This window comes from Vanellus vanellus, assembly GCF_965231255.1.
Source record: "Vanellus vanellus genome assembly, chromosome: 4".
NCBI lineage: Eukaryota > Metazoa > Chordata > Aves > Charadriiformes > Charadriidae > Vanellus > Vanellus vanellus.
This window is the reverse complement of record NC_138909.1, coordinates 53016290-53039565: the sequence shown is the minus strand read 5'-3', so window position 1 is coordinate 53039565 and position 23276 is coordinate 53016290. Positions and strand designations below refer to the sequence as shown.

General features: G+C 42.4%; 1 protein-coding gene across 2 annotated transcripts in view; it reads left to right on the top strand.

Annotated features, from left to right (window-relative positions):
* MXD4 (MAX dimerization protein 4) overlaps window positions 1-23276 on the top strand; it is a gene marked incomplete at its 5' end in the record, with an annotated part of 39439 nt that overhangs the window by 9379 nt on the left and 6784 nt on the right. For both annotated transcript variants that reach the window (XM_082483120.1, XM_082483121.1), the window contains 2 exons: window positions 766-795; window positions 22997-23111. In XM_082483120.1, coding sequence (XP_082339246.1) covers window positions 766-795; window positions 22997-23111 — 145 coding nt within the window. The remainder of the gene's footprint in view (window positions 1-765; window positions 796-22996; window positions 23112-23276) is intronic.

Genomic DNA, 23276 nt, shown 5'->3' with positions numbered 1-23276 from the left:
TAACTTCATTTTAGGAATACGTCTAATCTAAGCTGTGTAAATAAATAAAATTAGTTTTTCCAGCTGAATCAATTAACAAAAGAATCTCCAAGAAGTTAGGGCTGCCTTCTAAAGGAAAAAACCTGAGGCATCAATTACGGTGGAAAAAAAAATAATCTCGAATCATAGTAGATTGGAAGAGAATAGCATACTGATGTGGTCAGTTCAGGGACTGTGATTTTATTAACTTTTTTTCTGTTTGTAAGACTGAGAAGAATTAAGAGAATTCATCTCTTTTTTTGCCATTAAGATGTCAACAGCAACAGCAGTGGTTAGCTGCTGATTTTTCTTTCTGCTTCTCCGTGGGCTTGAAAGCTGGCTTTTTGGGTGCTTTTTACTCTTACCTGCTGCCATTTAGATCTTCTAACACTTTCTGCCCCCTCATAATTTTTCTTCACAGATAAAAATCTTGTGGGCTGTTTTTATTACTAACCTGCTCATTTTTTTTTATGTCCAATTCTGTCTCTGAATCTATTGAACATTAATAAATGCAAATTTATTATAATTCCCCCCCAAACCCACGGTTTACTCATGGAAATTAAGTTGATACCTTGAAGTATCTAAGGGATGTAAAAATGAAGCAATTTAACAGCAAAGCTGTTTCATAATCCATGTAAATACATGTTTTAGAGAGCTCTTCTGCAACTGATGCAGGTGTTGGCTTTTAAATATTCTAAATCTTGGTATGTATCCTTTTCTCTAATATTTCTTTTCTCTTTTTAATAGGTCATCACACAACGAACTAGAAAAACATAGGTAAGTCTTGAGAAAAAAGCAAGTTAAAAGATGTATGGCTGACATTAGAATTACCATTTTTATTGAAGAATATTTTATTGAAATTGTTTTGATTCTGCACTGAAGTGTTTATTAAGTTGGTTTTTTTTCATCAACTAAAATCTAATAGGTATAATATGATTTGTTTTTTTTTTTCTCGTTTGGTATGCTATTTTTGAAACACCCTTGATAATTAGCTTTAGACTGATTAATGCTGTAACTGGTTAACCATACTGTTACTAATAAAGAATCTGATTACAGCAACTGTTTGCTAGAGGTGTTAAATGTTATAAGTACATACAAAATAATTTGTGATTAAGGTGCATGATTTTCAGGGAACAATATGTCACACAGGGTTATTCTATGTTGTTTTTTTTTAAAGTATGCCTAAAGTGCAGTTAATTTTCATCTTGCATGTAAGTACCTACAGATATGTTTTTCCCCTCCGTCTGCTTCCTTGCTGGTATGTGTCCTGTCCAAAGAGCTGTGCGTGGGCTAGAAATCAGCAACTCCTGAGCTGCAGCCCTGGTTCTGTGCATCCAGCGCTGTGAAAAGCTGTACTTACTTACCAAGGACGTTCATTAGACCCTGAAGACCCGATTTTTAAAGAATTCATGTTTGCACAGTTTTGGAGACAGTGTTTACTGTCTATTGTATCTTGTCAGAGTTTGTTTGCAGATGGGTTTTTTTAGCTGTAGGAAGTCTCCTGGGGTACACAGCTTTGAAGGGTGCACGCAGAGAGCTGCTGGGTGTGAAAGGTGCCCATCTTTGCACTGGCTTTCGGTTCCCCAGCTGAGCAGCGCTGTGGCACCCTCACTACAGGATCGCTGCCTTTCACTTATCATTCAGGCAGCAGGACAGACTCTCTTTCGGGTAGCTTTTTTGTTCTTTTTCATGTAGCTTGTGGTCTTTCAGGTTTCATGCATCCAGAGAAAGCGAAGGGTGTATGTGTGAATATGACTTAAAACCTCTTTGCATGCTTCTAAATACGTGAAACGTGGTTGATGGCACAACAAGATTGAACTCACAGGGTTTTTCTTTTTTGTGTGTTGTTCTGTGGCCGCAGTTATGTAGCAGCTAGACCATCACTTTCCCTTGCATGCCTACATGCTTTCCTGTAGTTTAATTGTAATATGAGTAAACTATAGGCCTGCCTAATAGCCGCGTGGTCATCCTAGAGATGAGAGGAACTGGGGAAGGCTCAAGCTCACAAATGCAGGCTTGGGCTGCAGAATGCAGTGCATTGGCTAAGGCAGTGAAATCAGCTGGCAGAAGTTCTGCTGACAGAGTCTTCAGGAAAATAGCTTCATGCAAAATTCTGTCCTTTGGTCACACTTATTAAAGAAAAAAAGTAAAAATATTTGGCCGCAACTGTACTTCTTTCTCACTCTCATTTTTGTCCATCCTCTTTCCAGATACTCTCTTACATTTCTTCCTTTTCCCCTCCTCCATCATTATTGACTTGTCATCATCTAAACTACATTTTCCTATTTTCTTTTTTCTTCCAGCCATTTTTATAACCTGAGCATGGAGTTGCCTCTTCTTCCCCCTGCTCTGCCTTAACATGTTTAAGCAGCACAGTAAATGAGGCACAGCAGCATTTACAGCAGATGCAGGGACAGAAGAAGGATCTATTAATTGTTCAATCTCTGTTCTCACTTTCAGTTCTGTGTTGTACCTTTGTAGTAGCTGGACCATATAGTATTTGCCTTGCTAGCTTTTCTTTCTTTGCCATCTCAAGGTCAAAATAGGTAAACTGCAAGGTATGTCTTGTGATTATACAACTAATACCTGTAACCGCTGCTGCTTGCTGTACCTCCTACAGTTACACTATACTCGAAGCCAGATTTTATTATTCCTGGCGAGAACCTGCAAATTAGTGCAAGATCCTTCTATGTGCAAACAGGTGTTCAAAAAAGCAGATCAGGTATGCACAATTGTAGTTACCTAATGTATTGGTGTGAAGGACTTGTAATTTTAGGGTTTTATGCCCCCTCCTCTAGCACTGTGGGTGTATGAGCTGATAATACTGATCATACTGGTTTTCAGTGTTTTACTAAGACGGCATTAAAATCCTTTGAGCATCTTGTAAAGTTTAATGCAAGATTCACAGCCACAGTGAGTCCCCGTAGCAGCTGGTCCTTGCAGCAGAGCCCATCCTCTTCCCCCGGCGCAGCCCTGCCCTGCTGGCTGTGGAGCACTAGATGTTGATTTTGGAGGTGTCTCCTTTCCAGGACCAGCGCCTTTGACTCACCACTGCCATGATGCTTCTGGCTGAGACACGCTTGGTTATCTCACAGGGGCCTGTCAAGGAGGAAGAGAGGAGATGGCTGCCTCATATCCTCCTCCTTGCCCAGTCCCTCACGTGGTGTCTGTGGGCTGGACCGAGTGCTGGAGGGCAGGGAAATGGCTTCCTCCTTTACAGGGCCTTTGGTTCCCGGATGAGGGTGGCCAGAGCTGCCACGAACCAGAAAGCTGCAGTAGCCGTGTACTGGTACACGGTGCTGTTCAGGTTCTGCATTGGTGCTGCACATAAGAGGTTTTATGTCCAGTTTTGACGTCAGTGGAAATGACAGTGGTTGATCTCTGTGTGTGTGTGTGTGTGTGCGGACTCGGACGTTTGGCACCACTACTTTAATTTGCACTTTCTACTGCTGGGTCTCTTTTCTGTATGCTCTTGAGGGGATGCTGAAAAGAAGACAAATGCAAGCAGAGACATAATTCCAACAAAAACTCTTGTTAGATGATGGAATTCAGACTACAATTATGGTAAAGTGTTTGTTAGCAATTCATACATAAAATTCCTTTTTCTCTGCTTTAAGTCTCCCTAGAACACCCGGCTCAGAACTGCGTGTGTTCATTATAGTGAAACCGTAAGGACTCATCCCTCTAATGGCAGTCCTCTTTTGGTGCTGTGTGATTAAGGTTTGCATCTCAGAGGCATGAAATGGGAAACCCCCTAAATAAAAAGGAGGAAGGCAGTAAATCTTCTATCCTAAGGACAGATGAGGTTCTAGAAGGTATTTTAATAGTTACAGAGAGGTCAACCAGAATGGCACACAGGTGTAACCAGTTCCTAATGGGAAATACATACATGTGTATTCAGGTATATATTTTTTGTTGTTGTTGCCAGCCAGAGTATTATATCAGTAGGCTTTCACAGAGCAATGTAAATACCAAGTACATTGGCAATCAAGACTTTTTCTAAGGCGGTTTTTAAATTGAGCTAACCTGACAGCTGTACAGAGGAATTCAACTTTCAGCCCAAGATTCCATGAGAGACTTGAGCTTCTTAAAAAGACACAGCATAATCTCTTTTATTTGCATCAGTTTTACTGTTTGTGCATTATAATGTAAAACCCAAGGTATATCCATCCCCCTGAAGATGAGATCTTCACACTGCTCAGTGAAGGCAGTGAGTCATCGGCCCTCTGCTATTCATGTGTGGACTTGTCCTCTCAGCTTGCGCAGGGCTGCAGGAGGAAGCAATGCCTCCTGCTGTGGTCCATCCTTTCTTGTCAAAAGCAGATGGAGTCCTGATGAGGGATACCGGGACTGACCCATCAGGGCTGCTTTGGTGAGAAAGTCATTTTCACTCCTGCCTGGCTGTGAGGAGCTCTGCTGCAGGAGTTGTTCAAGATCTTGTCGTTTCTATGGCCAAGTCTTTGAAAACAGCTTGTGAAACTGAATGATTTTAAAGAACAGCTTTCAAGAATTAGTGGGGAAATTAATAAAAGTGTGCCTTGAAATTGGCAAGCCACATGCTGCTGTGCCCAAGCTGGCACTGTGTGAGCTGAACGAGTGCATTGGCTGGGTGACCATGGTATGGCTTGATCTAGATGGACGGTTATCTCCTGCTTCTGTCAAACTGTTTGCATTATTCTCTGCCAGGGGGTTGGGTTTTTTTTTAGTCAAGAAGGAGGCAAGGGGCAGATCAGCAGGGGTAGAAGTTGTCCTGCCTGCATTCCACAAAACAGTAAACTCCTGGCAAGCAGTGGGAGCATAATTAGAAGAGGGAGCGGATTAATGCCTTTGGGCAGGACAGACCAGCGATCTGAAGCACAGCGGTGCTCAGCAGTGCAGCACCTGAGTTGCAGGTGCTCTCCTGCCTGGAGCAATTGACAGATCCCGTCCCAGGTCCCTAGGCAAAACGCGATGTCCCTAGTTTGACAAAAGCTGGCGAGCTGAGCCAGGTGGAGGTAAAAACCAGGCTTTGCTGTTGGGAGAGGTGCGCTCTAGGGGCATTTCCCTGCTTTCCTAGCAGGGAGTTGCTCTGAGAAGGAAAAGTGCACAAGTGTTTAGCTCAGTCACTGTGTGCTGGGTGGGACAGGGAGCAGTTGTCTCGTGTTCAGGGTTCACTAGTTTGTGTTGCAGTGAGCTGAGACTGCTGTGGAGATGGCTTGGATAAGCTGAGTGGGACAGCCCTGCATTTTCAGAAGTGCAAGATCAGGATGGGGAATACATGAGACGCAGTCACTTACAAAACCTTTTAGTAGAAGAAAACAAACATTACCTTCTTCCCAAGTGAGCCTAATTGTTTATGGTGGAGATGTGCAGAAGGCAGTGTAGTCCTGAATTTAGGGTAGTGCTTTGTGTGTTCTTTAAACCTAAAATCTTGCCAGAAAAAAGGTTGTTACAGTGCATCATCACATGTATGAAGTAGATACCTGTATATAAGCAGGTTTTGATGAAATATATATATTTTTTTTGATGGGAGCATTAGGATGTACAATATTAGCTGATAAAGTAAATAGAGTAGGTGCCTCTGAAGTTAAGTTCTAATAGTCAGTTTTCTCATAAAAGAAGTGCAGATGAGCTTGCCAGGAGGACAGTTATGTTCATTGGTACATTAATTTCACCCACCATGGTTACTTGGATTTTAAAGTTTGTATAAGCTGAAAGAGTGCATAGACGGATGTCTTGAAATTCTGTCTGTGGTTCTTCGTGTTACTAAATTGCAGGGTTAATGAAAAGCATGTAATCGCCAGTTGCTGATAAACTTGGAAGTTTTGAAACAGAACTGAAAGGTCATTGAAATAACAGCATACCAAAACAATGCTTAATGTTTATTTTTATTGTGGGCTGCCTTTTCAAAATCGCAAATTACCACTGCTGTTAGTACTGTTATACAACATAAAGATATAACTGCACTGATCCATCACACTGAATGGCTACAGCACAGCCACAACCTGAGGAAATCCCTAACTGACTGCTGGAGGTAAAGTGCTTCCAGGGAAGGATCACCCAGTACGTGTCTTGCTGCTGTACTTCCATCATGAGCTTAACCCAGTGCAGTTGCATGCTGCTGCTGAGTCCTGTTTCCTATGGGTGCAGGAGGGAGGGGAGAAGGTTGCTTCTTCAACCACTTCATTTTTCTGACCCACCTTACTGTCACAGACACACACCCAAATGCCAGCACAGGGAGAGGGTGGGATCGCTTCTTTGAGTGACGGTATTAATTTACAGTGCAGAATAGTACAGTTCACCTCTTTGTCAGTTTAATATTTCTCCTAAGCATCCAGTTTTGGCTGCTGTTGCCTGGAGAGTGCGGCACTGGATGGGTCTTACTGACCCGGTACAGATCTCATAACGGATGTATAAAAACTGCTACCGTTTCTAGGACATGTCCAGATGATACATAAACCATCTAGATAATGCAGCTGCTACACTAGTGGTAGGAACCACCTCATCTTACTAGCAGAACTTAACCTCTGTATTATATCCGTTTCTTCTGGTTTTCTCATCAAGTAAGGAACTTTTTACACCCATCTGGTTGGTGTGAAGTGGTTCACTGCAGTTCAAGTGAATTGCAATAAACATACCTTTACACTGCTGAAGCAAGGTAATGTCTTAAGAGTCTAACTTGCCTTTGTGAGGAGACAGCTACCATGGTTTAGGCATCAGCTCCCCCTCTCCCTCTCCACCCCCAGCTACTACTGCCTCTGAGGATGCCAGCTGTAGTGGTCAGGTGAATGGGGTTAACTCAGCCAATGCAGGCTCCAACCTCAGCTCAAACCCCCTTTTATCTGTCATTTAACCTCAGGTTTCAAACAGAGGGACAAAGTACATAGTGGCGTTTGTGTCTTAAATTGCTGTAATAAGTTTTTTTTTTTTTTGTGGAGCTTGTTCAGCAAAGTCTGTAAAGAACTGGACCCATAGAACTGAAAATTTAATCCTGTGCTTAAATGTGCCACATTTCTGAGTCTGATGAATCCATGGAATTAAAGAAATTAGAAGATTTAAGGCTTTGTGATGAAATGCTACTATTCTCATCACCTTTTCCCTGCCTGTAGGCAGTCAGCAAATGTCCGGACCTGGGGCTTGTCCTGTACTACATGCTGCATTAAGATAGTAGAAATGCCCGTGCACTGAACTGCTGTCTTTTCAGTGTGCACCACAGCTCACGTGTTTATGCACTCCCAACAAAAGTGTGTTTTCACCTAGACTGCTGGTTTGGAAAGGAGGAGTATATTAAGCAGATGAAGCTTGGAAGTTAATCTGCTCAGTAAGTTATATTCTAGGTGTCAGAGATGTACACATCCTCATGCTTTGGACAAAGCTTTTATTCAGCAATGAAAATGGACTAAGATACTGTCTTACAGACTAAATTGTAATGTCCTTTTTTCCTGCTGAAGTCGACTTTGAACTGTGGAGCCTAAGTATAGTCTTGGGTCTGGGCTCCAGAAAGCTGTGTGCTTCCTGGCCAGCCAAACAACCAGCAGAAAGCAGATGGGTGAGAAACCAAGTGCATGCATTTTTTCCACTTGAATTTGTTCATCCCTCTCTCCAAACATAAGTCCATTGTGTGTCGGCCTCTAATGGACTATGTAAAAAGTGGTTTATGTTCTCAGCATCTGCTGATTGACCTGGCCAATTCTTATCCGCCATGGTAGAAAGAGTGAGCTGGTCTTGTAAAAAATGGAGACAGATGTGCCAGACTTTGAGGTACTTTTAGGACCACACAGAAAACAGCTAGGTGTTGATTCCCTGCAAATAGGGGAAGACATGCCTGGTCGTGAGTGCTGTCTTGATTGGAGGAGGAAAAGATTTGTTGAATTGGGTATTTTAAAAAAAAATTATGTTTTCCTCTTAAGCTTGCTTAGCTACATCTGGGAAAGTGAGCTGGAACTTCATTTTTTAAATTTTTTTTTTAAAGGTATTTAGGCAGCTAATGGCTCTTCTTAAAGAGCTGGCCTCTGAAACGAGTCTTACGTAATGCGGTGGGAATTCTTGGCTGAATCCCAACCAGTCAAGTCGATGGAAGCGCACAGATGAAAACTGGGTATGCAGAAGTGGTATCTGCCATGGTTTGAAGAGGGGGCAAATGCACCTGAAAGCTAGCAGTGTGTTTAAGGCAAGGTTGGCTCTGCACTCAGGATTCACTCGAAACCTGCAGGAGGCTGGATTATTTTCTCCCTGGTATGTCATGAGCACAAAATGTCGATGACCCAGTGTCCCTGGTTGGAGGAGACACTAAGGGAGCAACCTAAGCTGGAGGATGTGGGTTGCTTGTCCCGTTCCCTACTGTCCCTGCCTCCATGCAGGATTGATATCTCTAGCTCTATTTTCAGTGCTCCTTACCATGGGCTGCTTAACCCATTTGAGTATTGGATATACTGTGGCCTGGTCCTAAATTCAAAATGTCTCTTTCTGGATGGAACGATGTGTGCTTTCCTGTTACAGCTCATGCTACTTTTCCCTCGTGGTCTTGGTTGGCGGACAGATTTACTACATAGAATTCCTTCTCAAGTCAAGTAATTTTTAATCTGTTTTTTTGCACTTGGTACACATGGTGGTTTAGCATGTGGCAGGCTGTGGACCCAATTCTGCGCCTTGCTCAGGGGATTTGTAGGAGCTGTGCATGCCTGCGTGCAGGCTGAACCCCACATCACATCTGTGCGGCTACAGAGGATGCAGTTAAGGTTCCAGAAACTGTACTGAGCATGAACATTTAGCCATCAGATCGTAAATGTGAAAAAGCATAATGTTCTTCCTTCACAGCAGTTTAATTTGGGCCTTTTGGGGGAAAAAAAAAAACCACAAACAAAACAAACAAAAAACCCCCCACAAATAAAAACTCTATGCATGTGATCCAGTTAAAAGTGACTTTTCTCATGCTAAAGAACTGTGCAACTCACAAGAATGGGTAAGACATTCCTTCCCCCCAGCCCCTCCCTGTTTTTGGAAGGAGAGGGTTGTTTCAGGACTTCATAGAGTGCTGTGATTTGAGATGGAAACTGAAACATGCATACTGAGCGATGTATATATCCTGTTAGAGCAGAGTGACAGGACTTGTCAAAGGATGTCAAGTGGCTAATATTATTGTTTAATTCTAGTTTATGTTGCGCAATTTTTTCTATATAAATTAGTGTAAGTAATTGTGTAGCGCCTGGAGATCGGTGTAGCTGATATAGAAGAGGTGTGCGCTTGGATGTATGTACGTGAGGTCATCTGTTGCAATGCTTCGAACTTGAAAACTAGTAACTCTAGTTGCAGGATACATGCCCTACATTAAGAAACCGTGTATTAAGTTCTACCTTGTAGCAAGAAAGCAGAAGATTCGGGGAATAGTCGAAGATTACATCTGAATGCCGTAAAACATCTCTAAAAGGCTGGAGAACTACTTGCGAGTCCTCTCTTCCCAACTGCTACCTTGGGATTAATGCCTAACAAATTTATCTGCTTTTCTTTCATTGATGTTTCAATTTAGGTAACTAAATGAAGATACGAGGTGCTAAACAAGGGGCCTGCCTGGCATGTAATTGCTGCCAGAACTCAGCAGCTCCTATTGAAGTTGGGAGTACTGTCAGTGTTTGCAAATACCAGCTGCGCAGACACTGTGTGTCTTACATACCACATCAGCTGGTATTTACAAAACATAAAGGTAGCAAACCCTGTAATTCCCCCAAATAAGATGACTTAATCCGGATTGGTAGGTGCTGTTGTGTTGACTGCTGCAATGAACAGCATGGGTGGAGCAAATAATTTCTGCTAGGGAAATTTGGGAGCTTGTTGTGTGTGTTTGGCTAGAAGCAGTTATTGGGTTTAGGTGCTAACAGGTATTTGCAATAGACTGTCAGGTGTCTTGGTTCCCACTGCCTGACTTTACATACTCACATGGCAAGTAGGTCCAAACTTGAGGCTCTTCCTTCCATTGCCAGATAACCTCAGTAGACTGCATTTAAGAAATCTGGATTGAGTTTTGTGAGGAAGAAAGAAGAAGGAGGAAAGGAGGGAGAGTTTTAAAAAGCTGTTCCATACCTTATCATCCCCAAATGGATCATTTTCAGCTTCTGCTCGACTGTACCCTGCCTGGCACAGAGACAACCAGCTTTGTACTGTTCAATGAAAAAGGAAGTAGGACGGAAATTAAATTATAAACAAGGCACTATCTGTGCTGTGGCAAGCTAAATCTAAACTTTGAGGCAGCACCGTCAGATATCTGCAACTCTCCACTGTCCCGTGATGCCAGATTTTGTCACTGTTTAGGGGGAAGATATTACTTAAGTGTTGCTCAGCTTCTAATTCGTATGAAAGTGAGAGTACCCATTTTAGCCTTGGAAGAGACCATCTTTAATTACAGTCAGTGCATTTAATCCTTCTCCTAAATTTGTTTATATATACACCTCGCTCTGTCTTTTCTATCCACCTCTAATTACAAGGTTTCAATGATGGAGTTGGAGACGTATAGCAAGACATTTGGGGATGTGTATTCTTAATTACTTCAGGGTGATTTCTTTTCTTCTTTTCCTTTCATCTTCTTACTTGGGGTCTGAACCTGCATTGGCTGGCTGGAACAGGCACCTTGCTGTCATTCCAGGGCACCTCCAACTGTCTTGTTGGAGGACATCTCAGATATCTACACCGGTAAAAGACAGCAACACCCACCACCTCCTTTTCCCCAAAAGCAAATTAACTTCATTTTTACATGCTCAAGCTGCCACCATTAGCTAGTCCGTCTAAGATGGCCACGAAGCTTTGGTAGGTACAGGTGCTGAGGAAGTATCAGCAAAAGCAAAAATGGAAGTAAGACATAGCACTGAATGTCCTTTTCTGATACTGAATTTCCCAGTCAGAGCTTAAAACTTCCTACCTCTGAGAACAAGAAAGTGATTGGTTGGGTGCTGAACTGGAGATGTAGTTGCCTTAACTCTGATTAGGTTTGAAAACTGGGGTGTGAGTTGCTGATGTTTCTTTTGGTGCCTTGTTCATGTGGGGACGTGGAGTCCCTGCAGCGTTTGTCAGGCTAGTTAAATTGGATGCTTGGTATTTACTTGGCATTTGGATACAGACGTACAATAGACAATAAAACCACAGTCACAGGTATCCACTACTGCAGATATTGATGCCTCACAGTCTTCATTTAACTCGATGCGGGAAAAGGCTGCTTAATTCCGGCTGTCTGCCATCCCAAGGCCTCGCGCTCAGTATGTGACAGCAACGCGTGTTTTTAATTTAGCTAAAATAATTCAGCTTGACTTGCCTCTCCTATAATTTGGCGTCATACAGTGGTGTAAAAAACAAATAAATCTTGAATACGTTTCTCCCCTCATTTGACATATGTATAAAATAACTAGGACTATAGGGAGGTTTAAAATTGGGCAGAAAAGGCTTGCTAGGCCTTGTACTGTGCTCTCTTCGCTTAGTGCTGTGCTACAGCTCAACTTCTCTAGGCTTCTCTAAGCATTGTAGTCGTGTGTCGTGTCCCCCCCCCCCCCCTTTTTTTTTTTTTTTTAAGATCCTTCCTGTTGGCAGCTGTCCTGAGACACGATGTTCTTGCTTAGCATTTTGATGTGGGGAAACAGTCTGATAATTAAAGCCGGTTTCAAGCCATGAGCTGATTTGTAAGCAGTGACTTGCTGTGGGGTGTTGTCAGTCGATAAACGTGTAGCTTGTGTGCGCAGAGCCACACCGCACCTTGTGCCTTAAGCACCACATGAGAGGGGCATATACGCTCCCTGGAGCCACTTGCATCCTCTTCAGCCAGCTTCGGGTGAATGGTTAATTTGTGGAAAATTATAGTTATCATCCTGTTCCCCACTGTGTGTAAACCCAGTGCAAACCTGTTCTTGTTACGCAGCTTTTCCTTCTTTAAATAAATGCAGTTCTTTTTGACCTATGCTCTACGGTGCTCGACAAATTACTTACAAGAGTACCGTGAAAGGTGGCAAATGAAAACACACCTATTGCAGAACTGCAGACCAATGTCATGGGTTTGGATTTGCTGTGCGGTGTTCCACCGCTAGCGAGGACCAAAGTGTTACCGCACTCATGTAAATGGTGGCGAGTCCTAATCCACTCTTGAGGTTTCAGTGGCAAGTGTGTGTAAGTACATGTGTACATCTGTGTTACTTCAAGTGGGAATTAAAACTGCTTGATACCAGAATGGCGTGATCTTGCAATGGCACTTTTCTTATCTAATTGAGTCTGACACTATTCTGAGGTAACAGACAAACTTAAATCTTAAGTCTCCCTGCAGTGTAATCTAAGAAACTTGAGTGCCAGTGAGACAGATGGGTTTGAGAGGCCTAATTTAGGAGGACTGCTAAGTTGCAATGTGTGCATCTTAATGTGCAAAACAAATGGGTGGAAGGCTGGATGAATGAAGTATTAAATAAGTTTATTAAAAGCATGGCTGATTATTTTTTGTGGACTCTGTTTTCATGTGTCTACAATGGTATTTCCTTCACTCTTGTGTTTCCCCACAAGACACTGTTGTTCATCTGCCTGTATTATGTAGGTACTATGTGGTGCTGAGCTCGTGGTACTAGGTGATACCTCTCTTGCTGTTGCTTAAAAGCATTTGAGGTAAATGTTAAAAGACAATCAGTAGAAACAGGGCTAAAAATAGAAGACACCTGAAACAGGTGCCTTTTCTGTAGGTGTAAGAATTGTTTGTATTTGTCTGACATTGACTTTGAAGGTTTAAAACATAGAAAACTGTTCTTTATGGATGAGTGCTGTCTGAAGGCTGAACTGCTAAAATATAGGTTGGAATATAGGTTGGAATTTCTTTTCTTTTTTTTTTTTTCTTTGAGGAAAACAAATTCATACAAGGGCAAAAACGTACTGACTGCAGCAGATTTCAGCTGTTTCCATAATGTTTAATTTCTGTTGCTTCAGATTCTTGCAAGGTCAGAGATTTTATTGCCTCTGGTGAAAGGATGGAGAATCCTATACATGTAAATTTGAGATGTTCACTATCCAGGAAAGACAAATGGTATCCAGCCACCATTACTTTTGCTTGCGATGCTTTTGGGAATGCCTCTATAGCTTGTAAATTCCTATTGACATTTCCCGTGAAGCCTATCTCACATTTCTGCATGTTGCTGTTTCTTATCTCTGAGACCCAAAACAATGAAGGGCTGTTAACCTTTCATGGCTGCTCTTCAAATAAGAGCAGCTTAAGACAGTGGGATGGCTGAAGCCTGGGGATAGCTGTGAGGACAAGCCTGGCTGCAGGGAGGAGCCTGGAAAAAAAAACAAGGAGAGGAGATGAGAGTGGTCAGATGTCAGTCCTGCAGCTCTTAATACTGTGGAGCCTGGGACTACAGTTCCCCAGCAGTTAAAACAGATACCAGTCAGAGCTGCTGGTGTCCCACCTGCCCTGGAGTCCTTACTGACATGGTCCTGCCTGCATGCTGCCTTGCACGAGCGCTCCTCTGAGTGCCTGCCGCAAGCCCGTGAGGGGAAAGGAGAGGTTGGAAACTGACCACTGTATTTGGGTTTTGTTCTCTTGCTGGGTTGGTCTGCAGGCAGTTTAGGCACTTAGATGAGCATGCGGTGTGGTGGCACCAGGCAGGCGGATGCTTGTGTCGCACCTCACACGCCTCTGTGACAGCTCGTGCTCACTCTCTGCTGCAGGAGGAGCACTGGAGTGGGAGAAGGTTGAGGAACAATATGGTAAGAGGCACTAGCTGTACCAGAGGGCTTTTATTTCTTTGGCTGGCTGAAGTCAACAACAATGTGGCTCTGGGATCCTCAGTCTGTCTGCTTCTGCTGTCAGATATGGTCCTGAAGGGACAGCACATGGGTGGTCTGGCCAGCCACCAGCTGCTGGGGCTCCAGTCAGGTTGCTCACGCTGGTGTTGTCCAGGTTGCTCTATGGGATCATTCCAACCCAAAGCGAGCCTCGGGAGTTATTGACATTTGCCTGTCTTAGCTGCTGCCCCTGGCTTGCAGCCATACATGGGCCACCACAGCTCACCCTCTGGTGGGAACGGGAGCACAAGGAGCGTCAAAGTTGGCCTGTAGGCATTTTGAGAGATGAAGAAACATTGATGTAGCTGAGTGCTCGTAATTCAGGATAGGCAGCTGTCATTGCACCCAGCTGGGAGCTACTAGAGGGATGGGGAGAGGAAGGAGAGGGGAAGAGGGCAACATGGGCAGCGAGGTCTGCCAGGCATCCCCTCCCTTGGGAGTCAGAAGCTTCCCTCTCGCAGACCAGCCAGTATTCACCTGTCCTGGCTTGGACCCTGGCTAGCTTTCTGCACACTGCTGCCAAGAGGCTTAGCTGGCCAAATATGCATACATTTGTGACACTGCAGATACTTGCCTTAATTTATGTTTGCTGAAAGATGGAGGAATAAGTTCTGGTTTCATGCATATGTTCTGAAACATGAACAAGCCGCAACTTCTGGAAGGTTAAAAGGCAAAGTTAAAGTGTGGAGTCTTGGCTCAGTGAGTGGGCTGAAGTGGCACTAAATGAAAGTAAATAAAATGCACTGTGAATGCTGCAGTGTGCATTTGTATATAGTGAAACAGAGAACTTAAATATTTTTCAGGGTGATAAAACACACAAAACTTTGAAATGGTGAGCTGTATAATGGACAGCAGAGGTTTTCTTCTGTATTCCTTAGTGTTAGGAACAGCACCAGACATTTCTGAGCAGTATTCACATGAAAACTTGCAGATGACTAAATTCCTAGCAGCACTGACTCTGTGAAAGCTAGTGATGGTAAGATACTTTTGGACCCATTGCTTTTGTAGGCAGTTGACATCTTGTGTTTGGATTCTTCAGAGGTACCACCAAGACTACCTGGCTGCTAAAGCTACCTGGCTGGTTTCAATTTAGCAAAACAGATGCACCAAAATATTCAGCACACTGAAAATGCATATAGAGGATGAAACTCCTAGTTAACACTGAAGTACATAAAGCAGGCAGTTGCACTGATTGTAGGGTTGTTGCATTTAATTCACTAACAATCGCTGCAATTAGGCACTCATAGCTTTTTCTGCCTGTTAGTTGCCACAGTGCTTTCCCAGGTTTTGCTGCTGAATTTAGTTGCAGAGGCCTCTACGAGGTGTTAGACACAGGCAAAAAATGCTACGTGAAAACAAACCTTGGAGGAATCTTCACCTGAAGCACAAACCTTATATGCGGGGGAAAAAAGGGCATCTAGTATAGAACACTGCTGTTCGGCTTATCTTTTCTTGGATAATAAAAAGCCAAGGGGTTTGCTGTAAGGGCGCGACTGAATTTTCTGGTTTTGACGCTGAGGCGCGCAGCTGCGAGCAAGCGTTTCACACATCTCATAGCAATCGGCACACTGGGTGCCTTGCTATGGTACAGTGCTTTAATACTAAGAGGTTTTCTTTCCTTTTCACTAAAGCAAATTTGTTGTGTAGCTGAAATAGATTGTGCAGCTCAAGCATGAGCTAGAGCTGCTTTTGGAAAAAAAATGTGTTTGAGGTATCCTTTGTAGAGCAGAAAGTATAGAAAGTGTTTCTGACTGAAATAAATACGGAAGAGAGGATTTTATATTTCAGTAGAAGGTTGTTGCCTTCCATTGTATTTAATATTTTGCTGAAGATATGCTAAATTCCATCTGGACCATTAATAAAGAGGTTTCTTTAGAAGCATTTTTATATGATTACATTTCTTAAGATGGAAGTTTATGTATAATCTCTTTAAATGCCTTTGTAAACAAATGTGTTTTAATTAGTAAAGAATCATCTTTGTTAGCTTATAAAAAGTATTGTAGAGCTGTAAATGCATCATTCCTGACACCTACTTTAAGAAAAGTGTTAGCTTAAGGAGTGAGGCAAGTATGCTTGAGTACCAACTTCTACGAAGCAGAGTGGGGTATATGATTATGTGTTTACCTACATTATATGTGTGGCCATGATATACAGGAATATAAAAAATAATATGAACACATTTATTTTTCAGTACCATTTGCAGCAAAATACTGTCATTGCTCAAGAGTGTGACTGTGCATAAAATGAAAAGAGCTGAAGCCTGTAAGAAATCTTGACTTGCTATCTCAAGCTCCAGTAAGAAAGGGTTGGTGTTGGAGTCAGAAGGCAGGCAGAGTTCCTCTCTCTGATTTTACCTTGGTGGCAGGTGAATACTGAAGTCGCAATGGGGAAGTTTTACTGCTGGTCTTCATTTCTTAAAAACTTTGAAATAATGATAAGTTTATGAATAACGATGCTGTCTGTGTTCATCCTGACCACTGCATGTCACAAAGGGTCCTGAGCTTCTGTGTTTGCCGATTCTCTCTAAAATGTGAGTGTTCCCTGTACGCAGGTATTTGCATTTCATAAATAAAACTGTGAAGAGTCTTCCTGTAAGAACATGAGCGTCTTAAATTGCAGTTAGCTTGCTTCTGTATTTTATGCTGAATTTCAGGTCTGGTGAGGAGATAAAATCATGTTTCTTTAGGGAGAAAATACAACCAGTTGTTCACTGCAGGGGTCTCTGACTCAGAGTTGTGGGCTCAGCCCAGACCACTTTGGTTCACATACTTTATCCTATGTACGTTATTAAGCCAGATTACATAGTAATTATGCAAAAATGAAAAATTTAGTAACTGTTCTATATTTAAACCTTTGTGTATTAACTTCATCGCACAGCAGCAGGACCAGGATAGGTTTGAATGGGGGTGGGTGGAAAGTGAAACATGAGAGAAGGAATCTGTCCAATTTGTAATAATATGTTGTTTTCTACATTCATTTCAAATAGCTTTATATTCTTTGAAGTGGGGGATTTGTTTGTATTAAATTTGTACCGAATTTGCCTTGCGGTAGGGTATGAGGCTGTCTGTTTTTCGGACTGAAATGGTTAATGTAAAGAAATGACAAATTTTTAATTTTTGCATCTATTTCAAATATATTCGTTGTTTTCACTAGTGCGGCTTGTAATGATTGCATTTTCAATGTCATTTGAGTGTTTGATCTATAGTGTCCTTTTCTTCTCAGAACATCACCAGGCAAGTATATTTAGCAATTGATTCGAGAGTAAGTCAACCTCCTGTACACACAGCTAGTTCAGTAGACTAAATTTGGGACATCTGAAATACAGACGCATGTTCAGCCATGCAGGCATTTTTAGCATTAAAGCATCTTGCAGAAAGCACAGTTAGGGCCTCCTTGTGAGGCAAGCATTGTTTCGTGCCCATACATGCTTCAGTGATGCACCATGGTGTGAGAGGTACATTGGGCTGTGGCTGTTGAAGCAACAGCGCCCTGTCTAAGCCAGCCAACATCTGCTGGAGCGAGCATGAAGGGCAATTCAGAGCGTGCAGTATGGGAATGTGGACCCTTAGTGACTTTTTTTTTGTCCATTTCATAGCCTTCTAGATCCTTGCCACCCATCAGCTGGAGATGCTGCAGCTCTTAAGATGCCTCCCAGTATGGCCAAGACAGCTCCACGTCTTGACTGGGCAATCTGCAAGTAGGAGTGAGTGGCCGTGAACCAGAGCTGTTCTGGGACTTTCCATGGGATGCCAAACTTTGCTGATAGAGTTGCTGCTTCCCTTTTACAGCCAGCTTGAGAATAGATATATGAGAGCCATTCTAATTTGGAGAGGCTGTGAACTAAGACCTTGAGGATGTGCAAGGTGAACACTGTCATGAACTTGACTTCTCTGTAGTGAGTTTTACGTTCTTGCCCATGGTTATTGAGAAACAGATGAGCATGGCCCTTTTGACCCTTTCTGCAAGTGATCTCTGGCACTCAGCAGCACCATGTCAACAGCAGGAACTGTTGTAAACATCTTTAGGTGCATCCTTGAGGAAATGCCTACCCCATGCTACCTACCATCAACGCATGGAAGGCTGTCAGCAGCTTTGTCTCCATGGGTTGCCCAGCCAAGGTGGTGGCATCGACAAGCACGCGTGTCACTGTCACGCTGTAAACTCTCACGAGTGTCTGTGGGCATTTGATTTTGCTGAGGCCTGGGTAAGGCATGCCACACCGAGGGCTAAGCAGCTTGTTTTGGACGCCGCACTTTGCAAAGGAAGGCTTTGCCTTTCCAGCCAGCTTTGTGCAGATCAGTGGCTGAAACAATGGATGGTGTTCCCTCCCACAAATAAGGTCTATAGATTTATACTTGCACAGTTTAGGAAACACACCTTCGCTGCCATCAAAAAACTGCAACTGCTGCCTGAACTGAACCTGCTGTCTGACTGGCTGCAGGCCATTTGTATCTGCTGTGCTGGACCTAAAAAAACTCCGGAGAGCCCCTGTGGAAAGACTGCAGGTGGATCAGGTCACTCTACAAACGTGCCAACACTGTATCAACCAGACTGGCACAGGTTTAAGTTGCACAACTGGGCAGGTTTTTTTGCTGTTACATGAATGGGAGCAATCTTGTGAGTCAAATGCTACAGCTTTACAATCTATGATTTAAGTGCTTATAGAAATGTTGATTGGAGGGACCTCTGAAAGGCCATGGCTTTGTCTGTGTACGTCTTGAAAAACCTCCAAAGATGGCACTCCTACAGCCTTTCTGCTAACCTATTCTGATTGTGCACCACTGCCCTAGCGCTAGTAAAAAATTAGTTTCCTAAGGTCCATCCGGAACCTCCCAATTCACAATCATTGCCTCTTGTTATATTATATGGCCCTACTGAGAAGTATTTTGTTCCCTTTGCACCCACCCATCAAGTAGTTGTAGGAATTTCTTGGAATCTTTGCAGTTTCCTTGGAATGAAGATTATCCAGTGTGAACAATAGGCTTTTTTGTTCATTTTTTTTTTTTTTTTTTTTTCCCCCTCTGCATCTTAGTATTCCATTTCTTGGTGTGCTAAAATGGATTTGCATCTGGGATTTCATACATATGGGGAAGCTTATTGACTATTATCTGGTAGACTCATTTAGCACAATTTTGAAATTGTTTAGAGTCAAAGTTCTTAATTTACTTTTACATGGCAGCCTTTTTTTGAGAAGTGGTGAACTGTCGCTTCTCTGGCCAGTGTTGCTCCTGCCTTTTCATAGCCAAGCACTGGAACAAACTGGAGTCTCTGAGGACTACAGTCAGTGAGGGGTCTTCAAATGAACTTCTGGTCCTCATACAATGGGGAAATTCCTAACAACACTGTGTTGTTGCTTTGTCTCTCCAAGCTGTGGAGCTCCAGGGTTCGTTTTGTTACTGGTTCTGAAATACCTGACAGTATTGCCCATCAAAGCTTTCATGGATTCAAAACTAGTTCAAGGGAATTCCAGCTGGTACCTGTTATGTTAGTTGTCAACAGGTTACATTCTCCTTTGTGAACGTGGTGAACCACCCGACTGCTCCTGGATGTGGCTGCTGCTGTGGAACACTGACCAAGTCTGTGGGCTTAGTAATTAATTTCTATTAAGCATTACAAGAGCTATAATGTAGATTCGTAGGACTGTGTTGTGAGCTCACTTATGGGGAAATACTGAAGTCTTGAACATCTGAAACCCCTTTATTTTCTGGCAGAAAGGAAAATGTGGTAAATCAGAGACAGGTCACCCATCACCTCTCTCCATGCATGGGGCCATACCCAAAATGGGGACCTGCAGGTTTGAGGATTCAGATTTTGGACTTTTTTTTTTTCAGATCCTTACCTTCCCTGATAAATTCAGTAGCAGTGATGAGGGGGATACTTCTGTGCATCCACACGAGGTGAGAAAAGTGCCCGCTTCTGTAGGCAGCGGCATCCTGGCCTGACACCATGCTTTGCGTGGGCGAAGGTGTAACGGTTGGGTTTCAAAGCTGGAGCAGAGCATAATTACCCAACTTCAACTACACTTCATGCACAGAGATCGTTAGCCCATTGCTCTGAGACCGGGCTGCTTTTTTTGCCTATTTTCTAGGTGGAATTTAAGGCATGAGCCCCAAAACACAAAGCGGCTCCGGCTGTGATTACCTCTGTGAGTGCCTTTCCCTCCTCCGGTGGTCACAGTCAGCCGAGGAAGAGCGAAAGCTGTCAGGTCCCCGCAGAAAAAGAGAGAAATTAGTGCTGGCAGAGTCTGTACGCGACAACATATCTGCTGTGAAGTTTGAGTCCCCTGTTCCTGCTGGTGTGATCTGTTAACATAACATGCCTGAAATGTTTTCTTACATTCTTACAGTTTTTTCTAAGATGTGCAAAATGAAGAATGTGGGGATATTTACTCCAGTACCACTGCAGTTGTGGTGTCCTGGTTTTCTTTTTTTTTTTTACATTCACAGTCTATGCCATCAATTATGCTGTTGTGATATATGAATTAGCCACATAAACATGCCTGTATTTATGTAAAGATCTATGTGCTTATGCTTTAAAATCTTTAATGGTTTCATAGGTGCTGAGTAAATAAATGAAAGAAAAAGTCCCTTTAAAAAAAAAAAGGTGACATTAGAGCAGGTCTTTTAGCAAGTGTGTTTATTACATTTAGTGCTATCAACTGTTAGTGCTGAGAATGCCTTAAAGCAACTTTTTAATATTTAGCTCTTTTTAATTCTTCTTGTACATCAGTTTAAATATTCTTCTTAGCTTCAGTCATGTTTTCTTTGTGGTACTTCTATGAAGTCCTGCTTTACCTGGTTGGCAGGTAACATAAAAGAATTAGCTCTTTAAAAAGGCACACAGCCATGCCCACTGGATCTCTGTAACATTTCTGTTAATTCCCCAGCTGATGGTAAGGAAGTGCACTAAATTCTTATTTTCTTCCTGTGGTAAGCAGACTTTCTTCAGAATGTAATAGAGGCAGATAAGTTGAGTATGTAGTCTGGTCTCATTAATGTTTTCCAGGATTAATATTAAGTAGATCTCAGATCAACAGTTCTGTATATTCCTTATCAGACTTTTAATTACTGCAAGTATATTGATCGTTACATTTCAATGTATTTAACTCTCTATTTACTACTTGGATACTATTCTCGTCCTCTTCCTTGCTACATCCTCCTTTATCTTCAGTCCTCACTATTGTCAGCTGTCTAAATACAGTTGCATCCAAGTTGTGCTAAGTGACGCAGATGATTGCCTGTCTGTTTAGAGGCTATTTAAAAACCAAAAAAAAAAATATTTAATTTAGTCCCTGAAGCAAGGGGCTTTTTTTATTTAAAACAGAAAACTAGCCAGATAGTTGTTAGAGATTACAGACGTGAACATAAAAATGTAACTGGTTAGGATTTTTTGTATAAATATCAGTAGTCCCTAATTCCAAAGGTATTTCACCTTTGGGATCTATTTAAATTGGATTCCGGTTTAAATGCGCAGCCTCAGAGGTGCTCTGTGATCTGATGGGGCTATTTTTGTGAATATTTACCCCAATCTTTGTTGCTGTTGTTTAAATAAAAGCATATAGCTGGTTATGTTTGGAGCCTTGTATTTAAAAACAAACCCCAGGCCTAAACAAAGAATGTGTCATCAGTTTTCTCTTGAGAATCACATTTTCACCAGTATTCTTTTTTTCCTAAGTGGTTTGAAGAAAGAAGTAACAATTTTACAGAAATGCTCTTTGAATTTGTACCTAATATATTGCTGATTTATAGGCAGCCAGAACTAAATGTGTGACTGTGTAGTCATTACAGTACTGTACTTTAATTAGATTCTATTTTGCTTTGGTTTTTTTCTCTATTAATTCTCAAGTTGTTTTCACATTATACTAATCATTCCAATTACACATGTGTAATTTGTGATTTGGTGCGTATTAAATCCACTTCAGCTGCGTTTCAAACACTGATGCTGAATCCTGGTTCTGAACTGATTGTTCAAAAGACAGTTCATTCTTGACCAGAAGCGTTAAATTCCCTGCAAAGTTTGTTTTCTTCATGCAGCATCAAGCAGATTTGAAAAAAGATGATTATTCATCTCACACTTGTGACCCGCTTCACTTATTACTGCTGCTTTGTGGGGGATGTCGGCATGCTCCAGGTCATGGCTTTGTTCAATGTGTAATGGACTGGCAGAAGGGAAGACAGTAGAGATGTTGCTCATGTAAGCGCTTCTGCATCTATTTCTGTCTCTTTGCAAGACTGAAAGGTGATTTTGTATGGATTCCTGTTCAAGAATTGTGCATTAAAACCAGGAGAGATTTTATTTTGGATTTAACTGTAGAAACAGTCACACACTGTTTGTTGGTTTGCTATTGCCTTGTTTCGGATGGTTGAAGCAACTGTTTTGTGGACAGCTTCTTTCTCAGAGACAGACAAAGTTTGGAAGCAAAGTATCTGTAGAAATACCACTTTGCTTATTCTCTTTTTACTGATGGCTTTAGTATCATTAGTTCAGGAGAGATTGTTGAGAGCAGCGGTAGTGATACTTGCAAAGGAGTAACGGAGAAAGCAGGACCCAATATGGCTGGAAGTATTTTCTCTTGTGTGTTTATAATAAAGGTTGTCCTGGTGTATGGTGAGAGGAGGAACGTCTCCTCCGGGTACTGTGGGTCAGTAGATGGGAGCAAAAAGGGGATCAGGACCTTCCTCTTAATAAACCATGGCTAGAAGCAGCTCAGAGCTGTGCAGAGCTGCATGGATGCCCTTGCCTTGTGTAGCAGGAACTGCATCAGGCAGGGCTGATGGGGGAGAGAGGAATTGGGGTCTGCAGCCTCCCTGCTCCCTCCCCACAGCTCCATCTCTGCCTGCAAAAATCACCAGGTTGGGGTGAAGTCCCAGTCTGGATTCCTTACCCAGCCACGAATTCAGTGTGCAGCCTTGCCCGGATTTCTCAGATCTCTGAGTGTACTCCCCCTTCGTTAAGATGGGACTAACCAGACTGAGCAAACTGCTTTGAAATGTAGGTACAAAACTACTATCTGAATGTGCCAAGCAGCGTTACTGCATTTCAAGTGACCTTTTGGTCTGAAACTTTGCCAAAGGGAGGGGAAAGGAAGCCACCGTTGAATCGAGTTCTGCACAGAGATCCTGCAAACAGATGGTGTTTGCATATAGGATATGCTGTTCGGGTGCAACTTTACTACAACGCTCTTCATTTTTAATAATTTCAGGCGGGCTAAACTCCGGCTATATTTGGAACAGCTAAAACAGCTTGTGCCTCTCGGGCCGGACAGCACCAGACACACCACTCTAAGTCTGTTGAAAAGAGCTAAGATGCATATCAAGGTAAAAACATTCATCCATATTTCTTTTTTTTTTTTTTTTTTTTTTAAAGCAGAATCTTCCAGAATGTGTATCCATAGAGAGGAAACTAATTTTCACACAAATACATATCCATATGTCCAATCTTCTGGATATATTGGCCTTCATTAGTTGCGAGGATTTCAGTCA